Below are 23,873 nucleotides of genomic sequence, written 5' to 3' on the forward strand. Positions count from 1 at the left end.
AATAGTTCTGGAATAGGGCCCCAAAATATCTGTTTCTGACAAGTTCCCAGGTGATGCTAACACTGATGCTACTGGTTTGGGGACTACACTTTGAGAACCCCTGCATTACTAAAGATAATTAAACAGAGAATAATTGAGTTCTTAGCCCAAGTGTAATGTGCTGTTTGGATAACTACATTTCTCCCAGTGATTTTTGGTAGAACTACCCTAACTCTTTTGAACTCTGGGTTCTATCCATCAACCTCCAAAAGACTGTGCATTTATTAAACAACTCAGAATGATATACATCCCATTACAGGGTAAAATGTAGGCCAAAATCAGAGGTACTCCTGAGAATCTGGATCACTGCTATATTGCTGGTGGGATTGTTAAATGTTAATGCTACTTTGGAAAAGTTTAGCAGTTTCTTAAAAAGTAAAACTTGCAAACTACCATATGATTCTGCAGTTGCCTTCCTGGGCCTGTATCCCAGAGAAATGAAAATTTATGTTCATACAAAACCTGTATATGAATATTCATAGAAGACTTATTCATAATAGCCCCAAACTGGAAACAACGCAGATGCCTTTAATAGGTGAATGGTGTTACAAACTGTGTACGGCCACACTGTGGAATACTATGCAGCAATAAAAAGGAATTAACTCTTGATTTATGTAGTCTTCAGGATGGGTCTGAAGGGAATGATGCTGAGCCTGGCCGAGTAGCTCAGTTGGTTAGAGTGTCATCCTGATATGTCAAGGTTGTGTGTTTGATCCCTGCTCAGGGCATATACAGGAATCAACCAGTGAATGCATAAATAAGTGGAACAATCCTATATAATAAAACCCTAATATGCAAATCGACTGAACGGTGGAACGACTGGTCGCTATGATGCGCACTGATCACCAGGGGATGGACAGTCAATGCAGGAGCTGCCCCCTGGTGGTCAGTGTGCTTCCACAGGGGAAGCGCCACTCAGTCAGAAGCTGGACTCACGGCTGATGAGCACAGCGGCGGTGGTGGGAGCTTCTTCCGCCTCCGCTGCAGGGGTGGTAAGGAGCGAGGGGTCCCGGACTGCGAGAGGAATGTCTGCCTGCTGGCTTAGGCCCGGCCTAGGGGATTGGGCCTAAGTTGGCAGGTGGACATCCCCCGAGGGGTCGTGGACTACAAGAGGGCATAGGCCGGGCTGAGGGATCCCCCCTGAGTGCACGAATTTCATGCACCGGGCCTATAGTAAATCAATGTTTCTCTCTCTTAAAATCAATCAATAAAAAAAATTTTGAAGGGAATAATGCTGAGTGAAAAATACAATAGCAAAAGATTATATATTACTAGAGGCCCGGTGCATGAAATTTGTGCACGGGGGTGTGTGTCCCTCAGCCCAGCCTGCACTCTCTCCAATCTGGGACCCCTTGAGGGATGTCCTACTGCCCGTTTAGTAACTTAGCAACTCAATGGGATCGGGCCTAAACGGGCAGTCAGACATCCCTTTCACAATCCAGGACTGCTGGCTCCAAACTGCTTGCCTGCTTGCCTTCCTGATTGCCCCTAACCGCTTCTGCCTGCCAGCCTGATCACCCCCTCTCCACTCCCCTGCCAGCCTGATTGATGCCTAACTGCTCCCCTGCCAGCCTGTTTGCCCCTAACTACCCTCCCCTGCAGGCCTGGTCACCCCTAACTGCCCTCCCCTGCAGGTTTGATCACCCCCAACTGCCCTCCCTTGCAGGCCTGGTCCCTCCCAACTGCCCTCCCCTGCTGGCCTGATCACCCACAACTGCCCTCCCTTGCAGACCTGGTCCCTCCCAACTGCCCTCCCCTGCTGACCATCTTGTGGTGGCCATCTTGGAGGCAGTCATCTTTGACCACATGGGGGCAGCCATCTTGTGTGTTGGAGTGACAGTCAATTTGCATATTATTTTTTATTAGATAGGATTAGATAGGATAGAGGCCTGGTGCACGCGTGGGGGCCGGCTGGTTTGCCCTGAAGGGTGTCCCGGATCAGGGTGGGGGTTCCCTTGGGGCGTAGGGCGGCCTAGGGGAGGGGCTAATGGTGGTTTTCAGGCTGGCCATGCCCCCCCGGCGACCCAAGCGGAGGCCCTGGTACCTGGGATTTTTGTATCTTCTATAATTGAAACTTTGTAGCCTTGAGCTGAGCCAAGCCTCCTGCTCGCTCCGTGGCCGCAGCCATTTTGTTGGGATTTATTTATCTTCTATAATTGAAACTTTGTAACCTTAAGTGGAGACCAAGGCAGGCCAGGGCTGCGGAAACTTGGCTTCCTCCATCGCCGGGGGCAACTCAAGCCTCCTGCTCTCTCCAGCTCTGTGGCTGCTGCCATTTTTGTTGGGATTTATTTATCTTCTATAATTGAAACTTTGTAGCCTTGAGTGGAGGCCTAGGCTGGCCAGGGTGTGCAGAAAGCTTGGCTTCTTCCATTGCCGGGGAAACCCAAGCCTCCTGCTCTCTCCGTGGCCATAGCCATCTTGGTTGGGTTAATTTGCATACTCCCTCCTGATTGCCTGGTGGGCGTAGCTTGTGGGTGTAGCGGAGGTACAGTCAATTTGCATATTACTCTTTAATTAGATAGGGTATGATTCCATTTATGTAGCATTTTATTTATTTTTTATTCTTAAAAATATATTTTTATTGATTTTTAGAGAGAGAGGAAGGGAGAGGGATAGAGAGATAAAAACATGATGAGAAAGGAACATCATCGATTGGCAGCCTCCTGCATGTTCCCTACTGGGGATCGAGCCACAATCAGGGTATGTGCCATGACTAGGAATCAAATCAGTGACCTCTTGGTTCCTGGGTCAACGCTCAAATGCTGAGTTATACCGGCTGGGCTAGCATTTTAAAAATAACAAAATTATAGAGACTGGAGAATAGATCAGTGTTTTCTAGAGATTAGGGTTGGAATCGGGTGGGTAAAACTCTAAAAGGATAGCATGAGGGAGCCTTGTGGGGTGGGACAGTTTTATGTTTTGATTTTGGTTGTGGTTCCATGACTCTATACCTGAGGTAAAATTGTACAGAGCTACACACAAACACAAATGAAGACATCTGAATAAACTCTGGATTGTATTGATGTCCATTTCCTGACTTGGATATTGTATTATAATTATGCAACATGCTACCATTGGAGGAAACTGGGTGAAAGGTACATTTGAATTCCTATATAATTTTTTTGAAACTTCCTAAGAATTTATAGTCATTTCAAATTAAAGAGTTAAAAAAATCAGAAGTATTCCTATCTTCCAGAAGGATTGCTATTTCTCTGAGTAAACTGACAACCAATTTGTACATTTGTCTATTAAGTATTGTTGATATACTGCTTTTGTTCTTTCCCTATTAGGAAAACCTGCTGATGAGAATTCACTTCCATATTGCTGATGAAACCAAAGAGGATATATGTACTGCCCAACACTGCATCTCCCACCAGAAATTTGCAATGACATTGTTTGAGCAGGTGAACCTTATTTCTATCCCTATCACTTAAAAAAAAAGTATATTATTGATTTCAGAGAGGAAGGGAGAGGAAGAGAGAGTTAGAAACATCAATGATGAGAGAGAATCATTGATTGGCTGCCTCCTGCACGCCCCCCACTGGGGATTGAGCCCACAACCTGGGTATGTGTCCTGACCGGGAATCAAACTGTGACATCCTTGTTCATAGGTTGACGATGCTCAACCACTGAGCAATACTGGCTGGGCCCCATCACTTCTTATACCTTTTCTTCAAGGACACTTTATCCTGAGATGTGGGGTGTTCGATGGGTGCCAAAACAATTAATGACTGTGGCTGCTTGGTTTTGCTTTTCCTTCCTGGCCCAGTGTGTATGTACTAGCTGTGGCGCCACGTCTGATCCGCTGCCTTTCATCCAGATGGTGCATTACATCTCTACCACTTCCCTTTGGTGAGTCTTACAGGGCTCTCTGTCTCCTGAGGCATGCATTCAGTTGATTGGGTTTTAACTGGGAGCATCCAAATAGCTTATATCCTTACTGCTGAGTCTATGCTATATTGTTAGGAACTCAGAACTATAATTTTAAAATAACCTTTGTTCTCCTTCTTTTCCATCCCTCATTTTTTCCTAGGCTCAGTTCTGGCCAGCAAAGTGGGAGGAGGAATGGGGATTCTATGAGCTTTGGATCTGGGGACAGGCAGAGGCACTCACTGTGTTTGTGAGACTCTGAGGCTGGTCAGGACAAGGGGCTTCAGTTTAGTGGGCAGAGGAAGGAAGTCAAACATATGAGTTAGGCGTTCGCATGAATTATTTATTTGATTTAGTTGTAACTCTCACCATCATCACCCTTTTATTCCCCACCTTGAAGCAATCAGGCTATTTGTATGCTGGAAAGACGAGAAAAACCCTCCCCAAGCATGTTTGGTGAGTTGCTACAGAATGCCAGCACCATGGGGGATCTCCGGAATTGTCCGGTGAGTAAGTCAGTGGTGGGGTTTGGGTAGAGAGGGGAACCCTGGGATTAGTGGAATTGAAGCAGAGCCAGTGGGAAACACATCAAACTAGCTTATATATGTATTTCAGAGCAACTGTGGAGAGAGGATTCGGATTCGCCGTGTGTTGATGAATGCTCCACAGATTATCACAATTGGACTGGTATGGGACTCGGACCATTCAGACTTGGCAGAGGATGTCATTCATAGCCTGGGTACCTGCCTTAAGTTGGGTGATGTGAGTGTTAGTTTAACTCTTAGAGTTATTGCATCTTATTCTTGCTCAAGGGTGTGAACACTGAACACAAAGGTATATCCTAAATGACAAATAGAGTTCTGGACAATCATACTTGTGTGCAGTAATCCCCCCTTATCCATGGTTTCACTTTCTATGGTTTCACTTACCCACAGTCAACCGTGGTCTTGAAAATATTAAATGGAAAATTCCAGAAGTAAACAATTTGTAAATTTTAAGTCACATGTAGTTCTGAGTTATGTGGTGAAATCTCACCCTGTTTTCACTCTCTGCTCCCTGGGAGTTGAATAATCCCTTTGTCCAGTGTATCCACACTTTTATGTATCTGTACATATACATATACATATACCCGTACATATACATATATAGTGACTATTACAGTGCCGCAGTGTTTGTATTCAAGTAACCCTTAAAGTAGCCCAATGTCACATCACAATGTCTGCCTACGTCATTCATTTCACTTCTTCTTCTTAAGTTGGTATTGTATCATCTTACATCATCACAAGAAGGGTGAGTGCAGTAAAAGAAGATTTTGAGAGAGGGAAAGACCACATTCATATAACTTTATTGCAGTATATTGTTATAATTGTTCTACTTTATTATTAGTTATTATTGTTCATCTCCTCTGTGCCTAATTTATAAATTAAATTGTATAGGAAAAAACACAGTATATATAGGGTTTATAGTACTATCTGCAGTTTCAGACATCCGCCAGGGGAGTCTTGTAATCTTATCCCCTGTAGATAAGGGGCACTACTGTATATGTACATGCATTTCAGTGCTCACTTACCTCCTTTGGATAGGCAGCAAAGGCTTTTTATAAAAAGTGGGATGACTATGGCTTTGAAAGACAAGATAAGCCAAGCTTAGGTACTGGTAAAAATCTTGTAATTTATAAAGTTATTGTGTACTCTACTCACTATTAGTTTATACCAGTGTAGAACAGGGAGTTGTATTCAACCACGGGAGGCGGTAAGGTCAAAGAAGTGAGCAATCCTGACTAGAGCTGCTTTGGGAGGTGACAGAGGTGAAAATTGGTGGCTTGAGTCCTACAGTACGGAATTCACAGTGAGGAACCAGTATCTGTTAAGATAATGAAGTAGCTTGGCAGAGAATTTGGTGGGTTAGTGGTTTTCCGTGGGTCTATTTAGGAAAGTACACAGGAAACAGACTTCAGACCTAGGGGCTTAACCTCATCAGCTCCATGCCCTAGTGTAGGTACAGCCATAGTTTTCCTTTGGTTCAAGAGAAGAACCAGAAACTCTGTGGTTTTCTTTCTTAGTTTTGCTCTGGGATAGTACTATGACTAACGAGATCCCTTATTGTTGTGTTTTAGTTTTATTAAACCACTACTGAGAAAAAGTGAATTCTTTGTGATCTTATTTTAGGTCTTCTTCCCAAGAAATCTCTGACATGAATAAGCTATATATAACAAAATCTCCTTTTTCTAAAATTCTGTAGCCTACAGTATATCCTATACTGTTCTAGTTTTATTTTTATGATTGTTTTTCCAATCATATAAGTTCCTCATGCAAGAATAATTTTCTTCTTTTTTTTTGTATGTCCCTTTGCACCTACCTAGTACAGTGTTGGACATGTAGGAATTGAAATGCTGGTATTGCTTCTCCTAAGGGCTTTCTTACCCCCTACTTAGGGACTCAGCAGGAAATTTATATTTGTGGTGCCAGCTGATAAATAACTTTTGAAACTTGAGAATGTTTTTGTTTTGTTTTGTTTTGGTTTGGTTTGTCAACTTTTTCTGACTCCTCTTGTGATCGGCCCCATCAAGAAAATATTGGAAGTTATGTGGAAACATCACCGCCTTACCAATTACTGGCCACTAATTTGCTTTTCTCTACATTTTGCCTTTTTGGGTTAATTTCTGATGACTAATATGGATTAGCAAAAAAATCTTATACTAAAGGGCAGAGAAGCAAGTCAGTACCTTAAGAAATAATGGAGTCAATCTGCTGGCAGATGACATGAGAGGGTTATGTCACTGCTCTTTCCTTTCTCTTCTTTCCTTGCAGCTATTTTTCAGAGTGACAGATGACCGGGCCAAGCAGTCTGAACTGTACTTAGTAGGAATGATCTGTTACTACGGCAAACATTATTCTACATTCTTTTTCCAAACAAAGATCCGCAAATGGATGTATTTTGATGATGCTCATGTTAAGGAGGTAGGAATATTCAAGCCCTGCTTAAAGTGTTTGGTGACTGCAACAAAAAACTAAGGATAATTATTTATTTTCAATGTTTTATTTTCATAATTTTAATGTCTATCACTTATCTATTGGATTTATGAGAGTATTAGTCTTGTCTTCCCCAATAAATGGCAAGTTCCTCAAGGACAGGATGAATATATCTTCTGTTCTTGTCTCTAAATGCCTTCACATGGCATTCAGCACAGTTAACATTTATATTGACAAATTATTTTTTTAAATGTGTTAATTAATTGATTTGAGCGACAACAGTCTAATAAGTCATATTAGGTTATAAAGGATAGCAGCAAGTTCAGAATTCCAAATCTTGGCATTATTAGTGGGTAATACTTTGTCTCAGGCTACTATAAAATAGTTTCTGATTGTTAGCTCCCTGAAGTACCCTATCACCAATTAACATGATTTTGAGATAGCATAGAGAAAATGGGGTTATGATGATATTTAAAGCTGGAAACTTGGTATTCTCTAAACCACAGAGTCTGGATGAAATAGTATAGGTGATTTGCATGAGTTAGAAAGACACTTGTGATTAGGTCAGCAGCTAGGAGACTACTTAGACATTCTATACCAACCCATGGACCTTAAACAGCATCTTCCACAAATAGTAGTTTATGTCAAATTCTCATCTCTTTTTTGCTGATATCATTTCGGACAGCATATAAATTCTTTGAGCTTTAAATTTTGTTTATTTTATTTTATTGACTTTGAGAGAGAGAGAAACATGGATGTGAGAGAGAAACATTGATGTGAGAGTGAAACATCGATCAGCTCCCTCCCCCTTGACCAGGAATCAAATTTATACGGGATGACACTTGGACATTACCAGCCAGAGTTAGGTTTTTTATTTAAATAATAATACATGCCTTATAAGATATTAAATAAGATTATATAAGAAGCATATAAATGTGTTTTAGTTAAAATAATGATAACCCAGTTAAAAATTTACTGAACATCTATTATAAAATCAGGACTATGATAGTTATCTGACTCCTAGAATACACCTAACATTACTAGTTTAAGCTTACGAGAGGGTGACTTTGAGGATTTGACTGGGTTGTTATTTCCATGGCTATTCGGGTACTTTTTCCCACTGCCATGGCAGCATTGAATCCAGCACAAAGCTAAGGCAGAGAGGTCCAGATGTCTATTCTAAGCAGTTTGATGTTTTATGTCCTGCCATGTGTGAACTCATGTCATTTATTCTAAGGCAGTCTGTGAGAGAGTTTTTGTCTGTTCTTTAGCTTCCTAAAAGTGATTTTAATATTTAGGAGAAATTCTAGAAAAGCAAATTTCAAAAAAGGGCTTTGACTTGATGCCTGTGAAAAGAAAAAGATCAGCAAGGCAGCTGATGTCCCTTCACATAGCATATTCACCTTTGAGAACTGTTATTCATATTTCACAACTGAATTGATGTTTCATGGGAATAAAAGTAATTTTATTCATCATTCCTGTCTTTTAAAGGGTTTTAATGCTTTCTAAAAGGATTTAACAAAAAAAATCATTAAGTGTAGCTATAAGATCTCTATTGTGTCTCTTTACCTGATTCTTTTTTTTTAAATATATATTTTTATTGATTTCAGAGAGGAAGGGAGAGGGAGAAAGAAACATCAATGATGAGAGAAAATCATTGATTCGCTACCTCCTGCACACCCCCTGCTGGGGATTGAGCCCACAACCCAGGCATGTGCCCTTGACTGGAATCGAACCTGGGACCCTTCAGTCTGCAGGCTGACGCTCTGTCCACTGAGCCAAACCAGCTAGGGCCTGATTCTTGTCTTTTCATCTTTTATTTTCTTTAGAAAAACAGAACAGGAAGTTATGTTTTGAATTGTTGGTATGAAATATAATTGTTATGTTCTTCTGATTGTTTTTGGTTCAGATTGGGCCCAAATGGAAGGATGTGGTGACCAAATGCATCAAGGGGCATTACCAGCCTTTGCTGCTGCTTTATGCAGACCCGCAAGGTACCCCAGTGTCCACCCAGGACCTGCCTCCCCAAGTTGAATTCCAGTCATACGGCAGGATGTGCTACGATAGTGAAGATTCAGGTGAGAAGCCTAGCTCTTACCTCCCCCTTTCTCTCTCCAATGTGATCATTGCATATTTGGGACTCCTGATCATGAGCCTAGCACATAACCAGCTTGGAGAAAGAGGACCCATTAGAGAAAAGAGGAAATGCCAACTCGTGCTGAAGCCCAACTTGCTCCAGGCTTTGTTTCCTTCAGCCTCCAAGAATGCGTTGCCTGTATTCAATGCAGCCCCAGTTCAAAAGTTCAAAGGAAATTATGTTGATTAAGACTGATAATAAATTTGTGAGGGAAACCTCAGCATTTAACCTTATAATATTGGTAAAGATGACTGATTCTTACTAGCAATTCAACAGTGACTTAAGTGAGTTAAGACCAAGAGAAATGATGTTACTACAAAAGTAGTCATATTGTTAGGGATGAGAGATTTTTGTTTTAAAATGCCAAGTGCTGTAGTGATATTCTTCAGCTTATGAATCAGTTGTTTACTTCGAATTCAATTGTTTGGAACCAAAATTATATTTTCCTGTAGAAACAATTTGCCACTTGATGGTTAGTCTCAGGTTAGCCCACAGAGGCTCATAATACATTAGAAATATAGCCCTAATGGTTTTGGCTTGATTTCTTAAAAGGAGGAAAAAGAAATGTTCTTTTTCATTTTTATTTTTAGGGCTGTGTATAATTTTGAAAGAGAAGACCTTTGTCTTTGGATTCTTTTTCCTTCCCTTTTTTATCTCCATTCTGGTTGGTAACTGGTGTTCTTCCCACCTTTGTAACCCTACCCAAACCTGCTCTACTTCTCTCTCCAATCAAACACTGATTTCCACTACTTACCTTAGCTAGGTGTTAGGAGAAAAGTAGTCTAGTTCACACTAAAGTATAAATAACAGCACTATTAACTTCTCAGAAATATTTAAAATGCTTATAATGTCAATTAAAAAATTTTAAGTGACATTTCTGGCAGTATAGGAGAAAACTTAGGGGATAGTAGTTATATATGCCAGGTCAGCCTGGGACTCTTTATCTAAGTAGAGTTTATTTTTCACAACTTTTTCCTTTCTCCCACTTTTCCCCCCATAGGTTTTCTAAAAGCCCCACAGTTTTTCACAGTGGCAGGCAAAGTGAGGGCTTCAGCAAGGTAGGGGCAGGAGTGGGAAGAATTGTTTGTGTGTCTGTGTTACCTGGAAGTTGGGTGTTGGGAAGAATGGCTCTGGTATATCCTTTTCATGTTCCATCTAGGACTTTCTTGCCTTATGGATCTTTGTTGCCATCCAGCTCTTTGCCCCCTCTCTACCACTGTCCTCTCTTTCCTCACTTTTGCCTATGTGTCTCCTCCTTCTCTCAGGGAGGGAGCCCTCCATCTCAAGTGATACCCGAACAGATTCCTCAACGGAGAGCTATCCCTACAAACACTCCCACCATCAGTCTGTGGTCAGTCACTTCTCTTCTGAGTCTCAGGGGACAGTCATCTATAATGTGGAGAATGATTCCACGTCTCAGAGCAGTCGGGACACAGGTAGGGACTTATGCAGTGGGTCCTGCTTGTTCCTGCATAGAGGTTGTCCAAGAAAAAGAAACTGGGGCAAGTCAGAAATGTTTGTCATGCAAAGGGAAGAAGGCACAGAACATGGGTAATTAAGTGGGATCGAAAGAAGCAACACAGCACTGAATAAATGATGATGTTCCATTGCATATATTTCTGTCAACAGCAGCATATCAGTAAGGACCATTGTAATGTGATCATTGATGTGATTGTTTATTCTGAAATCTGCTTTTCTCCTGCTATGCTCTTAATCCCCACCCCTCTAATAATGCTCCATTAAATTATTGTGGTCTTGTACCTCATAAGGTTCTCATGCCAGGCTTTGTCCCAAGTTAAGGGCTTTGAGCGGAGGGGCATGTTATAGGCAGGGGTACCTGCTTATCACTTGCTATGCTTTCTGAAGAACAGATACGCAAAAGAATGAAAACTTGTTTGTTTGTTATTGTGAGTTCCATGCATAGAACATTTTTAAATTTTTTTGTTTATCTATGGAGAGTGTGCCAGTGTCAGTGGAAAAAAATCAATACAGGGCATAAAAGGAAGAACAGTGAATAACTGACTGCTGAGATGAAAAGTTAATCACCCAAGGCTTAGAACAATGCCCATACTTTTAGAAACTTGGGGATTAGTGAGCTCATGACTTCAGATTGGTGGTTTATATTCTGTGCATGGCCTTTAAAAAAAAATAGAGAATTTCAAATATATTCAGAAGTATACCAAATAGCATACTGCTCCTCCACATACCCATCACCTATTTTCAATAATTATAACTTATGGCCAATCTAGTTTTATCTGTACCTCTACCCCACTCCCAGACATGTCATTTTTTGTAGAAATATTTTAGTATATATCTCTAAAATATAAGAAATCATTTTTAAACATACCATTAGCTCAGTTAAAAATATTAACGATTCCTTTAAACCCTAAATAATAAGTGTTTAAATATCAAATTTTCTTTTAAATATTATAACTTTTTTTTAAAATTGATTTTTACAGAGAGGAAGGGAGAGGGATAGAGAGTTAGAAACATCGATGAGAGAGAAACACCCATCAGCTGCCTCCTGCACACACCCTACTGGGGATGTGCCAGCAACCAAGGTACATGTCCTTGACTGGAATCGAACCTGGGACCCTTGAGTCTGCAGGCCGACGCTCTATCCACTGAGCTAAACCGGTTAGGCTAAATATTATAACTTTTTAATGGTTTATTTGTTTGCTTGACTCAGAATCGAAATAAGATCTATACATTGCAGTGGGTTGATAAGTCTTTTGAATTTTTTTACTCTGTAGGTTTCTCCTCTGTTTTTTTCCTTGCAATTTATTGTTGAAGAAGTAGGCAGTTTGTCCTATAGATTCTGCACATTCTAAATTTTGTTGTATGTTCCTATGGTAAACTTTAGCATGTTTCTCTGTGCTCTGTGTGTTTTGTAAGTAGGTTTGTTCAGATTCATGTTGAATTATTTTCGATAACTATTGCACAAATGACTACTTCAAAGTGTGATATATTTTCCTTTTTTTAATCTTCACCCAAGGATTTGTGTATTGATTTTTAGAGAAAGAGGAAGGGAGAGAGAGAGAGAGAGAGAGAGAGAGAGAGAGAGAGAGAGAGAGAGAGAGAGAGATTGGTTTTCTCCCGTATGCACCCCGACCGGGATTGAACCTGCAATGTAGGGAAGTGTCCTGACTGGGATTTGAACCTGCACCCTTTTGGTGCATGGGATGACACTCTAACCAACTGAGCCATCCAGCCAGGGCAATGTGATATTTTTAAAACCATACTTCTGAAACTGTGAACCATGGAGGAGTTAAGTCACAGGATAAATAAAGCATATTTTCCAGGAGAATCAGGTTTATGTTAAGGTTTGTGAATGGCTGAGGGTAGGGGAACATATCCCCAGTGGTTTAGTATTTGTAGTTCTAGGAGCTCCAAGTGATTTCCTTATTTCTTAGTCCTTCTTATGGGTCCAGAGGTAGCAAGGGATCAGATAAAAGCAATAAAAGATTGCATTGGAAAATATAGCCATATCATTATATTGCTGATACCTGAATAAGTAATTGTTCTAAGTCTGTCTTCCGATTAAGTTCAGTTGCTTAATTCACTTCTGGCCTACAGCAGCTTAGATGATTATATCCTTTAAAATCTGACCTTTGCTGTTGTCAAATCACCCTCATACATTCACATACACTGGGCATGAAGTAAGGCAAGTTACATAAAAAGCCCAGATCTCCTGGGTTTCCCAGCAATTGGTATTGAGGAACTATGAAGTATAATCTCTGGGTTTTGGTGAAACATGGTTGGGGTTGAGAATGAGAATTATTCAAAGTTCAAATGTTCTTTTAAATGACTCACATTTAAGGAAAGTTTGGAACTGGGTCTTAAAGCCATACACAGTCAGAGCTCTTATGAGCAGAGACTGGAACACCTGGGATAATACCAGATATAATAAAAATTAGACTTTACTTGATATGTGTTGCTAAATAAGTAAAAGGAAAGCTCTGTGTTCTATTTATGAGTGTGAAAATATATCGGTACTTGACATTTTTATGCAATCTTTAAAACTTTCACCTTTTAATGAGTACCAAGTAATAGGTCCCTCAGGTTACTGGGAACATTTATGATTGGGATTGAGACTGGTAATTGCTCAGGAAACTTGTAAATTTGGAAGCTCCCATTAACTACTTGAGCTTCTTTGCATTTATCTGTTGAGAGATTCCTGCTATACTTAAATCAGGTAGCCATGGCCCTTGAAGCTTTCAACCCATGGGTACACTAAATTTGTGCCACTGCCATGAATCCCAAAGGGAGACTAGTTTCGCAGGAAGATGGAGGTCAGTCCCAGATACCAGCTTACCCCCATTTTCTTGTTCTTTTAGGGCACCTGACTGATAGTGAATGTAATCAGAAACTCACATCCAAGAAAGGGTCGCTGATAGAGCGCAAGAGGAGCTCTGGCCGGCTTAGGAGGAAAGGCGATGAGCCACAGGCCTCAGGGTACCACAGTGAAGGCAAGCCACTCTGCATTGCTTCTCTCCTAAATCCAAACTTGTCACACTCCAGGCCATGACTTATCTTTTCTGCTGAAAGGGCTTTCCTTGCTTTCTTAACTTTGGGATCTGGGTATACACGAGCACTTTAAACATTTATATTTGTTTCATTCTTTGTGTTTTTAGGAGAAACACTGAAAGAGAAGCACGCTCCTAGGAATGCCTCTAAACCATCCAGCAGCACCAACAGACTAAGGGATTTTAAAGAGACAGTCAGCAATATGATCCATAACAGACCATCTCTGGCTTCTCAGACCAACCTAGGGTCTCCCTGTGGGGGGAAAGGAGGAGACCAGATGGACAAAAAGCCTCCCAAGAACCTGCTTTTACACTCTCATGACTGGGAAGTAGAGAGTACTAGCAGTGAGTCAAAATCCAGTTCTTCTAGCAAGTATCGTCCAACATGGAGACCCAAACGAGAGTCTCTGAATATTGACAGTATCTTTAGTAAAGACAAAAGGAAGCACTGTGGCTATACTCAGCTTAGCCCATTTTCTGAGGATTCAGGTGAGGAGATAATTAGGGAAGAACTGGGCTTTTGAATAAAGTTTATCTATGTACTAGAGGCCCGATGCACGAAATTCGTGCAAGAGTAGGCCTTCCTTCCCCCAGCTGCCGGCACCAGCTTCCCTCTGACACCTGGGACCCGGGCTTCCCTCTGCCTGCTGGCAGGCACCCGGGACCCCGGCTTCCCTCATAGCCCCAACTTCATCTGGAGGGACATCCGGTCTAATTAGCATATTATGCTTTTATTATTATAGATTTAAAAAACCTGGTTTTCTGGTAGACTTGACAAGGTCCATTTTCACCCCATTGTTGGGTCTTTGGGGGATATAATTTTAGTAAATGAGTAGCTGGAGGGAGGTGTTAGTCATGTCTAAGCAGATGCTAACTCTAACTCCTTTTTCATACTTGTGCCTTGATCGGGATAGCTAAAGAATTTACACCAGATGACATAAGCAAGCCACCTACTTACGACCTTAAAACTGGTGGACCAAGCCCCCAGTACAAGCCTTGGGGCCCAGCACGGCCAGGCTCTTACCTTTTAGAGCAGCACCCTCGCCTTATCCAGCGAATGGAATCTGGCTATGAGAGCAGTGAGAGGAACAGCAGCAGCCCTGTCAGCCTGGATGCAGCCCTGCCTGAGAGCTCCAGTGTCTGCAGGTATTGTTTGGCCTTTGAATAGCGGCTTTGTTCCTAGCAGCAGTATGAGCCACCAAGAGGTTTATCAACTCAGGCAAGTAGAGAGGTGCACTTTATTACCATCTTGTGGGCAAGCAAAGTATTGTGCTCTATCAACCTTCTATGACAACAGCCCCCTCTGCTGGGAGAAAGAGCAATGGCATTTGAGAAAGGAGAGAGGAGAGACTACTTTATTTTTATTGTTGACTCTATTACAGATGTCCCCCATTTCTCCCTTCCTCCCCCCTCAACTTTGCCTCCCTTTACTCTACTCCCGCCCTGCCTAGGTCTTCACCACTTTATCGTCTGTGCCCGTGGGCTATGTGGGTTGATCTCTTCCCGCACTTCCACTCTCCTCCCCTCTGAGATCTGTTAGTCTGTTCCATTTATTCATTAGCTTCTAGTCCTATTTTGTCAGTTTATTTTGTTCTTTAGATTCCACATATAAGTGGGATCATGTGATACTAGTCTTTTTCTGATTGGCTTATTTCGCTTAGCATAATAATCTCTAGGTCCATCCATGCTGTCTCAAGGGTAAGAGTTCCTTCTTTTTTACAGCCACGGCACTTGGGCTGTTTCCGGATCATGACTATTGTAAATAATGCTTCTATGAACATACAGGTGCATATATCCTTTCTGATTGGTGTTTTGGGATTCTTAGGATATGTAGCCAGAAGTAGGATTGCTGGGTCAAAAAGCAGTTCCATTTTTAATTTTTTGAGGAAACTCCATACTGTTTTCCATACTGGCTGCACCAGTCTGTATTCCCATTAGCAGTGCAGGAGGGTTCCCTTTTCTCCACATCCTCGCCAGCACTTGTTTGTTGATTTATTGATAGTTGCCATTTTGACCAGTGTGCAGTGATGTCTCATTGTAGTTTTTATTTGCATCTCTCTGATGATTAGTGACCGTGAGCATTTTTTCATATGTCTATTGCCCATCTCTCTGTCCTCTTTGGAGAAGTGTCTATTCAGGTCCTTTGCCCATTTTTTAGTAGGATTGTTTGTCTTCTTTTGCCCATTTTTTAGTAGGATTGTGTGATGAGATATATAAGTTCTTTATATATTTTGAAGATTAAGCCCTTATCTGATGGATCACTGGCAAATATGTTCTCTCATATGGTGGGTTCCCTTTTTGTTGTTGATGGTTTCTTTTGCTGTGAAGAAGCTTTTTAGTCTGATGTAGTCCCATTTGTTTATTTTTTTTCTTGTGTTTCCCTTTTTCTTGGAGACATATCAGCAAAAATATTACTCCAAGAGATTTTACTGCCTGTGTTTTCTTCTAGGATTTTTATGGTTTCATGAGTTACATTTAGGTCTTGTATCATTTTGAGTTTATTCTTATATATGGTATAGGTTGTTGGCCTAGTTGCATTTTTTGCATATACCTGTCCAATTTTCCCAGCACCATTATTAAAGAGACTGTTTTTACTCCATTGTATGCTCTTGCCTCCTTTGTCAAATATTAATTGACCATAAAGGCATGGGTTTATTTATAGGCTCTCAGTTCTGTTCCATTGATCTATATGCCTGTTTTTGTGCCAGTACCAGGCTGTTTTGATTACACTGGCTTTGTAGTATAGTTAAATATCGGTATTGTGATCCCTCCAACTTTGTTCTTGTCTCTCAAGAATGCTGAGGCTATTCGGGGTATTGTTTTTGTTCCATATAAATTTTTGGAGTGTTTGTTCTAGATCTGTGAAATATACCATTGGTATTTTAATAGGGATTGCTCTGAATCTATAGATTGCTTTGAGTAGCATGGACATTTTAATTATATTGATTCTTCTAATCCATAAAAACAGTATATGAGTCCACTTGTTTGTATCTTCCTCTATTTTTGTTTTTTTTTAGTGACCTATAATTTTCCGAGTACAGGTCTTTTACCTTCTTGGTTAAGTTTATTCCTAGGTACCTTATTTTCATTGTTGTTGCAATGGTAATTGTATTGTTTTCTTGGTTTCTCTTTCTGAGAATTCATTATTGGTGTATAAAATGCTACCGATTTCTGAATATTAATTTTATACCGTTACTTTGGCAAATTTATTAAATGTAGTAGTTTTTTGGTGGAGTTTTTAGGGTTTCCTATATACAATATCATGTCATCTATGAATAATGACAGTTCTACTTCCTCCTTTCCAATTTGGATGTGTTTTATTTTTTCTTCTTGTCTGATCCCTATGGCTAGGACTTCCACCACCATGTTGAATAAGAGTGGTGAAAGTGGATATCCCTGTCTTGTTCCTGAGCTTAAGAGAAACACTTTTAGTTTTTGCCCATTGAGTATGATGTTGGCTGTAGGTTTTTCATATATGATTTTTGTCATATTGAAGTATGATCCCTGTAGTCCCACTTTGCTGAGAGTTTTTATTAAAAATGGGTGCTGGATTCTGTCAAATGCTTCTTTTCTGTGTCTATAGATATGATCATGTGATTTTTATCTTTCATTTTATGTATGTGATGTATTTATTGATTTGTGAATTTTGTACAAACCTTACATCCCCAGCATAAATCCCACTTGGTCCTGTTGTATGATCTTTTTAATGTATTGCTGGATCTGATTTGCTAATATTTTGTTAAGGATTTTAGCATTAATGTTCATCAGTGATATTAGCCTATAATTTTCTTTCTGTGTAGTACCTTTGTCTGATTTTGGAATTAGGATAATGCTGGCTTTGTAAAAAGAGTTTAGAAATCTTCCTTCCTCTTTAATTTTTTGGAATACTTTGAGAAGGATAGGTGTTAGGTCTTCTTTGACTGTTTGGTAAAAATCACCTGAGAAGCCATCTAGTCCAGGACTTTTGTTTGCTGGGAGTTTTGTTTGTTTGTTTTGTTTTTTATTGCTTCAATTTCATTAGTTGTTATCAGTCCATTCAGGTTTTCTAATTCTTCCTGATTCAGTTTTGGAAGAGTGTATGCTTCTAGGAATTTGTCCATTTCACCCAGACTGTCCAATTATTGGCATACAGTTGCTCATAGTATTTTCTTACAATCTTTTGTATTTCTATGATGTCAGTTGTTACTTTACCTCTTCCATTTCTGATTTTATTTGGGTCCTCTCTCTTTATTTCTTGATGAGTCTGGCTAACAGTTCATCATCTTGTTTATCTTTTCAAAGAATCAGTTCTTGGTTTTGTTGATCTTTTGTATTGTTTTTTTTTTTTAGTCTCTATGTCATTTATTTCCACTCTAAACTTATTTTCTTCCTTCTATTTACTCTGGGCTTTTCTCGTATTTTTTTCTGGTTCTTTTAGTTGTAGGGTTAGATTGTTTACTTGAGATTTTTCTTGTTTTTTTAAGATAGGCCTGTAATACTATGAACTTCCCTCTCAGGACTGCTTTCGCTGTGTCCCATAGATTTTGGGTTGTTGTGTGTTTGTTTTCATTTGTTTCCAGGAAATTTTTTATTTCTTCTTTGATCTCATTGGTAACCCATTCATTGTTTAATAACAATGTGTTTGAATATTCTCCATGTGTTTGAATATTTTTGAGTTTCTTTTATTGTAATTGATTTCTAGTTTCATGCCATTGTTATCCAAGAAGATGCTTGATATGATTTCAATCTTTTTGAATTTGTTAAGACTTATTTTGTGTCCTAAGATGTGGTAGAAGAGACAACTTTTAAAGTATTATGTATAAAATAATTGTTTAGTAAATAATTTTTAATAAAAAATGAATTAGTGAATCAAAACTTATAGAGTTCTAAGATCAGAGATAAAACCCAATTGTTACTTATTCTTGTCTTTCATTTTAGGATAAGTTCTTGCTTTTAGGGTCACTGGGGACCCTGTGTTTTATTAAGCCAATGATTCATAATTACATAAGGTAACAATGACAATTTAATATTGCTCATTGGCTGGGTAGCTCAGTTGGTTAGAGCATCGTCCTGATATGCCAAGGTTGCAAGTTCAATTCCCCACTCAGGGCACATACAAGTATTAAACAATGAATGCATAACTCTTTCTTTCTAAAATCAATAAATAAAAATAAAAATAAATAGTGCCCTTGCATTTTGTCCATAGGGCTCAGTTTGCTTTATAAATTTCAGCTCTCCATATATTGTTTTTACTGAGTTGCCACAGAGGCAAGTTTCCTAACAGTACAACAACTTTAAAAGGAGTGATTATATCTTCTGTAGGGGTGATAACCACATCCTCATACTTTCCCACTGCTCTTCTCTGGCCACTGGACCCTGTTCAGTTTTTTTCATATATATATATATATATATATATATATATATATATATATATATATATATGAAAAAATCGCGTGAGACCCAGACCCGCAGGAAATCGTGTGAGACCTGGGACCCCAGACCCCGCCGTGCCGTGGGACTCCCCCGGGTCCCGCCGTGCTGCAAGACCCAGAGTCAAGTCCAGCCGCACCACAGGACCCAGAGTCAAGTCCCGCCACGCCGCCCACCCCGCGTGCCTCGCTGCGCATGTAGCCTCCTGGTGACCAGTCTTTGGTCATTACGGCATTAGGACCACTGGGTTTTTATAATATATATATGTATTTTTGAAATATATATTTATTGATTTCAAAGAGGAAGAAAGAGGGATAGAGAGATAGAAACATCAATGATTAGAATCATTGATCAGTTACCTCCTGCATGCTCCACACTGGGAATCAAGCCCACAATCTGGGCATATGCACTGACCGGGAATTGAACCACAGTCTCCTGGTTCATAGGTCAACGCTCAACCACTGAGTCACACCAGCTTGGTGGACCTTGTTCAGTTTTACTCATGAGAATATGTTACAAAGGAATAAGAAAGAGGAAGGCAATCCATATTAGAGCATATGTTTATTAATTCATTAAATAAGGTTTGTGCTAGATGTACAAAATGTGATTGAGGTGAAATAAGATGGGGAATGAGTGAGTATTTCATTTTTTCAGAAATAGTTTAGCAGATACTTTAATTACACTAATTCAATACTTGGTTGGTTTTTTGAAGGAATTTTGTCCTAAGAATGTTGCTAGTTATCACTCTTCTGCTTTCACTAGACTCTAGTTTCTCTTTTGAAGGGATTCAAGTGCTAAGAGATCATCTGGGTTGGCACCTTCCTGGCGTCACATCCCAAAATCTCACAGCAGTAGCATCCTGGAGGCGGACTCCAGGAGTATCTGGACAAAGAATCAGCCCCTATCAGGTAAGCAAAAGGACAGTGGATTTGGAGAACTTGATTTGTCTGCCAATTTAGTTTGGGAAACAGCCTTACCTGAGAACATTTGAAATTAGAGGACAGTTGCACTTGGAGTATTCCATCAGAATATAAATGTGGAGGCATTTGAGCTGCTTTGGATTATCTATTTTGGGTTTATCACAGTTTGCCTAATTGTTTCTTTCTACCTTGGAAAGACCCCTTGTGGGAGCAAGAAGGAACAGAAATTTGGTGAATAGTGTCAGTAGCATCTGCATTCCGCAGAAGAATAAGCCCTAGGGCTTTCCTTGGTATAGAGGCAGCCTCTTGGGAATGCATTTCTTATTGTTTAGTACTATGAATTGAGATTACACAGGGAGACATATAGACTGTGGTCAAAACTGAGAAATAAGTAGGTCAAACCTACTCTTACCCCTGCCTCCATACCCTGTGCAGTATCCCTGTTCTGTTTTTCCTTCTTGAGTTGCCTTGTTTCCTCATACTCCCTCTTTCTCAAAACAAGCTCTGAAGGAATGATGTGACTCCTTCATATTAAATATAAGTGACTAAAAATAGTTTAAAATATGCTTTCTCTAAGAGTAACTAGCATTTTAACAAGTCAAAATCTGAAGATAAGGGAATACTAGAGCTTCAGATAGAGATTTGAGGTAATCATAGGTTTTAGCTCCTTTTTACATTTCTCTCACAACACATATATACTTCTAGTGCATATTCCACTTAAGTAGAGACCCAGTCCAAATGGGTCAAAATAAATCCTTTACTTAGAGCTGAAAATTGATAACTAGGCAGTCTCCTCAACATGGAGACTTTGGAATGCCTGAGTAAAGATGGTGAGGATATAGTATCATGTAGTCTGATGAGGAGTTCTGGGAGCTCCTAACTTAGAGATCAGCCTTATCTGAAAGATGTGTTTTATCTCCACCCCCCCCCCCTTTTTTTTTCCTGTTCTGTTAGAATAGGGTGTGTGGGCAGAAACCTAACTATTTTCTGATTTAATGACCTTCTGGATATAGATCTGGCCAACTTACTAGTGAGAGGAGGACAGAATACTATGTGTCAGCCTGTAGAGATGAGACCAGGAACATTGCTAGTCTGACCACCAATTCTCTTGAGAGCCACTTAAAGTTCTTAGAGATAGCTGGAAGGGAGGTATGCAGCAGTAATGAAATGGCACGAACTCTTTTAGATATGAGTGCCATAGGTTGCTGACATCTCTAAAATCCTAGGCTGGAGTAGGTTATAATTAGAAACCCATAGAAGAAATTCATGTTTCTAATGAAGTCATACATTTGGTTTATTTCCCACATTTTAATTTATTTTGTGTTGACTAACTTTGCTCTAAGAAACTGTGATCATGCATGAGTCTATTTCCCCTTCTCTTTTCTTCAGATAGCCAATACTTTTTCAGCACACTAAAAACTTAGTTTCTTTTTTACTTAGTTTCTTCATTCCTAAAATGTGGGCCGTGAGAGTATTTACCTCAGAGTTTGTTGTGAGAATTAAATGGAATACTATATGTAAAAGTGCTTAAAACTGTGCACTTTTATAGTAATTGCTCAACAAATGTTAGTTGTCATGTTGTTACAAAACACTCAATAAGTGTTTTTTATTATTATTACTAGAGGCCCGGTGCATGACATCATGCACTGGGGGGTAGGGGGGTTCCCTCAGCCCAGCCTGTGCCCTTTCGCAGTCTGGGAGCCTTTGGGGGATGTCCGACTGCCGTAGAGGCAGAGAGGCTCCTGCCACCACCGCTGCGCTGCTGTCCTCACCAACCGTCAGCCTGGCTTCTGGCTGAGCAGCGCTTCCCCCGTGGGAGCGCACTGACCAGCAGGAGGCAGCTCCTGCGTTGAGCGTCTTCCCCCTGGTGGTCAGTGCACGTCATAGCGACTGGTTGTTCTGCCATTCGTTTGATTTGCATATTACCCTTTTATTATATAGGACTAGTGGCCCGGTGCATGAAATTCGTGCACTGGGGGAGGGGGGGGGGTCCCTCAGCCCAGCCTGCACCCTCTCCTAAACCGGCAGTCGGACATCCCTCTCGCAATCTGGGACCGCTAGCTCCTAACTGCTCACCTGCCTGCATGCCTGATCACACCTAACTGCCCTCCCTGCTGGCCTGATCTTGCCCCTAACTGCTCTCCCCTGCCAGCCTGATCTTGCCCCAACTGTCTCTGCCTGCTTGATCACCGCTAACTGCCCTCCCCTGCTGGCCTGATTGCCCCCAACTGCCCTCCCCTGCTGGCCTGATCTTGCCTCCAACTGCCCTCCCCTGCCAGCCTGATCTCGTCCCCAACTGCCATCCCCTGCTGGCCTGGTTGCCCCCAACTGCTCTCCCCTGCTGGCCTGATCACCCCTAACTGCCTCTGCCTGCCTCATCGCCTCTAACTGCCCTCCCCTGCCTGCCTGATCTCACCCCCAACTGCCCTCCCCTGCCGACCTGATTTTGCCCCCAACTGCCATCCCCTGCCAGCCTGGTTGCCCCCAACTGCCCTCCCCTGCCGGCCTGATCTTGCCCCCAACGGCCCTCCCCTGCAGGCCTGATCTCGCCCCCAACTGCTCTCCCCTGCTGGCCTGATTGCCCCTAACTGCCTCTGCCTGCCTGATCACCCTAACTGCCCTTCCCTGCTGACCTGATCTTGCCCCCAACTGCCCTTCCCTGCCAGCCTGATCTCGCCCCCAACTGCCCTCCCCTGCCGGCCTGATTTTGCCCCCAACTGCCCTACCCTGCCAGACTGGTTGCCCCCAACTGCCCTCTCTGCCTTGGCCTCCACCACCATGGCTATGTCCGGAAGGAAGTCGGACGTCCGGAAGATGGCTGGTTGACCTGGTCTAATTAGCATATTACGCTTTTATTAGTATAGATAGATTATATAGGATAGGATTGCTTAAATGGGGTGGGGGGTAGCCTTTTTCAGCAGTAGAAGATGCTCTTGGCAGACAAAAATACATAATCCTTATATCTGGACTGATAGCCAGCCATATGCACTATTCTGCCAAACCAGTCATTAAAAAATTGAACTGCTTTCTTACACCTTACACTAAACAGCTGTTGCCCTTAAAACCCCTCCTCAGCCCCACCTTAGGTTCTGCCTTCGCAGTTCACCCAGATTAGGTTCTGATTGGTCAGTTTCTATGCCAGTCAGCATCAAAAGCTCCACCTCCTAGGCAGCCATTGGCTCCTCACAGTTCACCCAGATTTGGTTCTGATTGGTCGGTTTTTATGCCAGTCAGCGTCAAAAGCTCCACCTCTGCCGAAACCAGTTTGGCTCAGTGGATATAGCGTCGGCCTGTGGACTCAAGAGTCCCAGGTTCGATTCCGGTCAAGGGCATGTACCTTGGTTGCAGGCACATCCCCAGTATGGGGTGTGCAAGAGGCAGCTGATGGATGTTTCTCTCTCATCGATGTTTCTAACTCTCTATCCCTCTCTCTTCCTCTCTGTAAAAAATCAATAAAATATATTTTTTTTAATAAAAAGCTCCACCTCCTAGGCAGCCATTGGCTCCTCACACTTCACCCAGATTTGGTTCTGATTGGTCGGTTTCTATGCCAATCAGTGTCTCTGGGCCTGATCAGAGAGTCAGGGCTGATCAGCAAGCCCCCGTGGAGGCCTGGAGAGAAAGAGAGGCGCGGCTGCTGGCCAGGCCCTGAGAGAAAGAGAGAGGCAAGGGCTGATCAACAGCTGCCACGGAGGCTACGGATCAGACCCTACTTCTTTGTCCAGGCCTCTCTCCGGGCCACAGCAACCCAGCACTGACTGCAGGACTGACTTCCGGTCGGTCGAGCCTTCGGTCGCTATGGACCCTGGGTTTTTATATATTAGGATTATTATTTTTCACAGCCCAGGTCTCACCCTGAATCTGATATGGAAAGCCGTATTCAAAACATGAACTTCACATGGAGCTAAGAGTTCCAAGGGAAAAGCAGTACAGTGGCTGTAACTGCTGCAGGGGCTTAGTCTTGGTTATGGAAATGTGGTAACTTCCCTTCTCCTTT

At 41.5% G+C, this 23,873-nt stretch overlaps 1 protein-coding gene across 1 annotated transcript in view; it reads left to right on the top strand.

Annotated features, from left to right (window-relative positions):
• Positions 1–23,873, top strand: part of USP54 (ubiquitin specific peptidase 54) — a 115,140-nt gene that overhangs the window by 67,567 nt on the left and 23,700 nt on the right. Inside the window, exons 5-15 of the mRNA XM_054728697.1 lie at positions 3,333–3,446; positions 3,812–3,894; positions 4,313–4,418; positions 4,528–4,674; positions 6,723–6,872; positions 8,794–8,962; positions 10,287–10,457; positions 13,359–13,490; positions 13,656–14,036; positions 14,462–14,693; positions 19,740–19,864. Coding sequence (XP_054584672.1) covers positions 3,333–3,446; positions 3,812–3,894; positions 4,313–4,418; positions 4,528–4,674; positions 6,723–6,872; positions 8,794–8,962; positions 10,287–10,457; positions 13,359–13,490; positions 13,656–14,036; positions 14,462–14,693; positions 19,740–19,864 — 1,810 coding nt within the window. The remainder of the gene's footprint in view (positions 1–3,332; positions 3,447–3,811; positions 3,895–4,312; positions 4,419–4,527; positions 4,675–6,722; positions 6,873–8,793; positions 8,963–10,286; positions 10,458–13,358; positions 13,491–13,655; positions 14,037–14,461; positions 14,694–19,739; positions 19,865–23,873) is intronic.

Source organism: Eptesicus fuscus, chromosome 17 (genome assembly GCF_027574615.1).
Source record: "Eptesicus fuscus isolate TK198812 chromosome 17, DD_ASM_mEF_20220401, whole genome shotgun sequence".
Taxonomy (NCBI): Eukaryota; Metazoa; Chordata; class Mammalia; order Chiroptera; family Vespertilionidae; genus Eptesicus; species Eptesicus fuscus.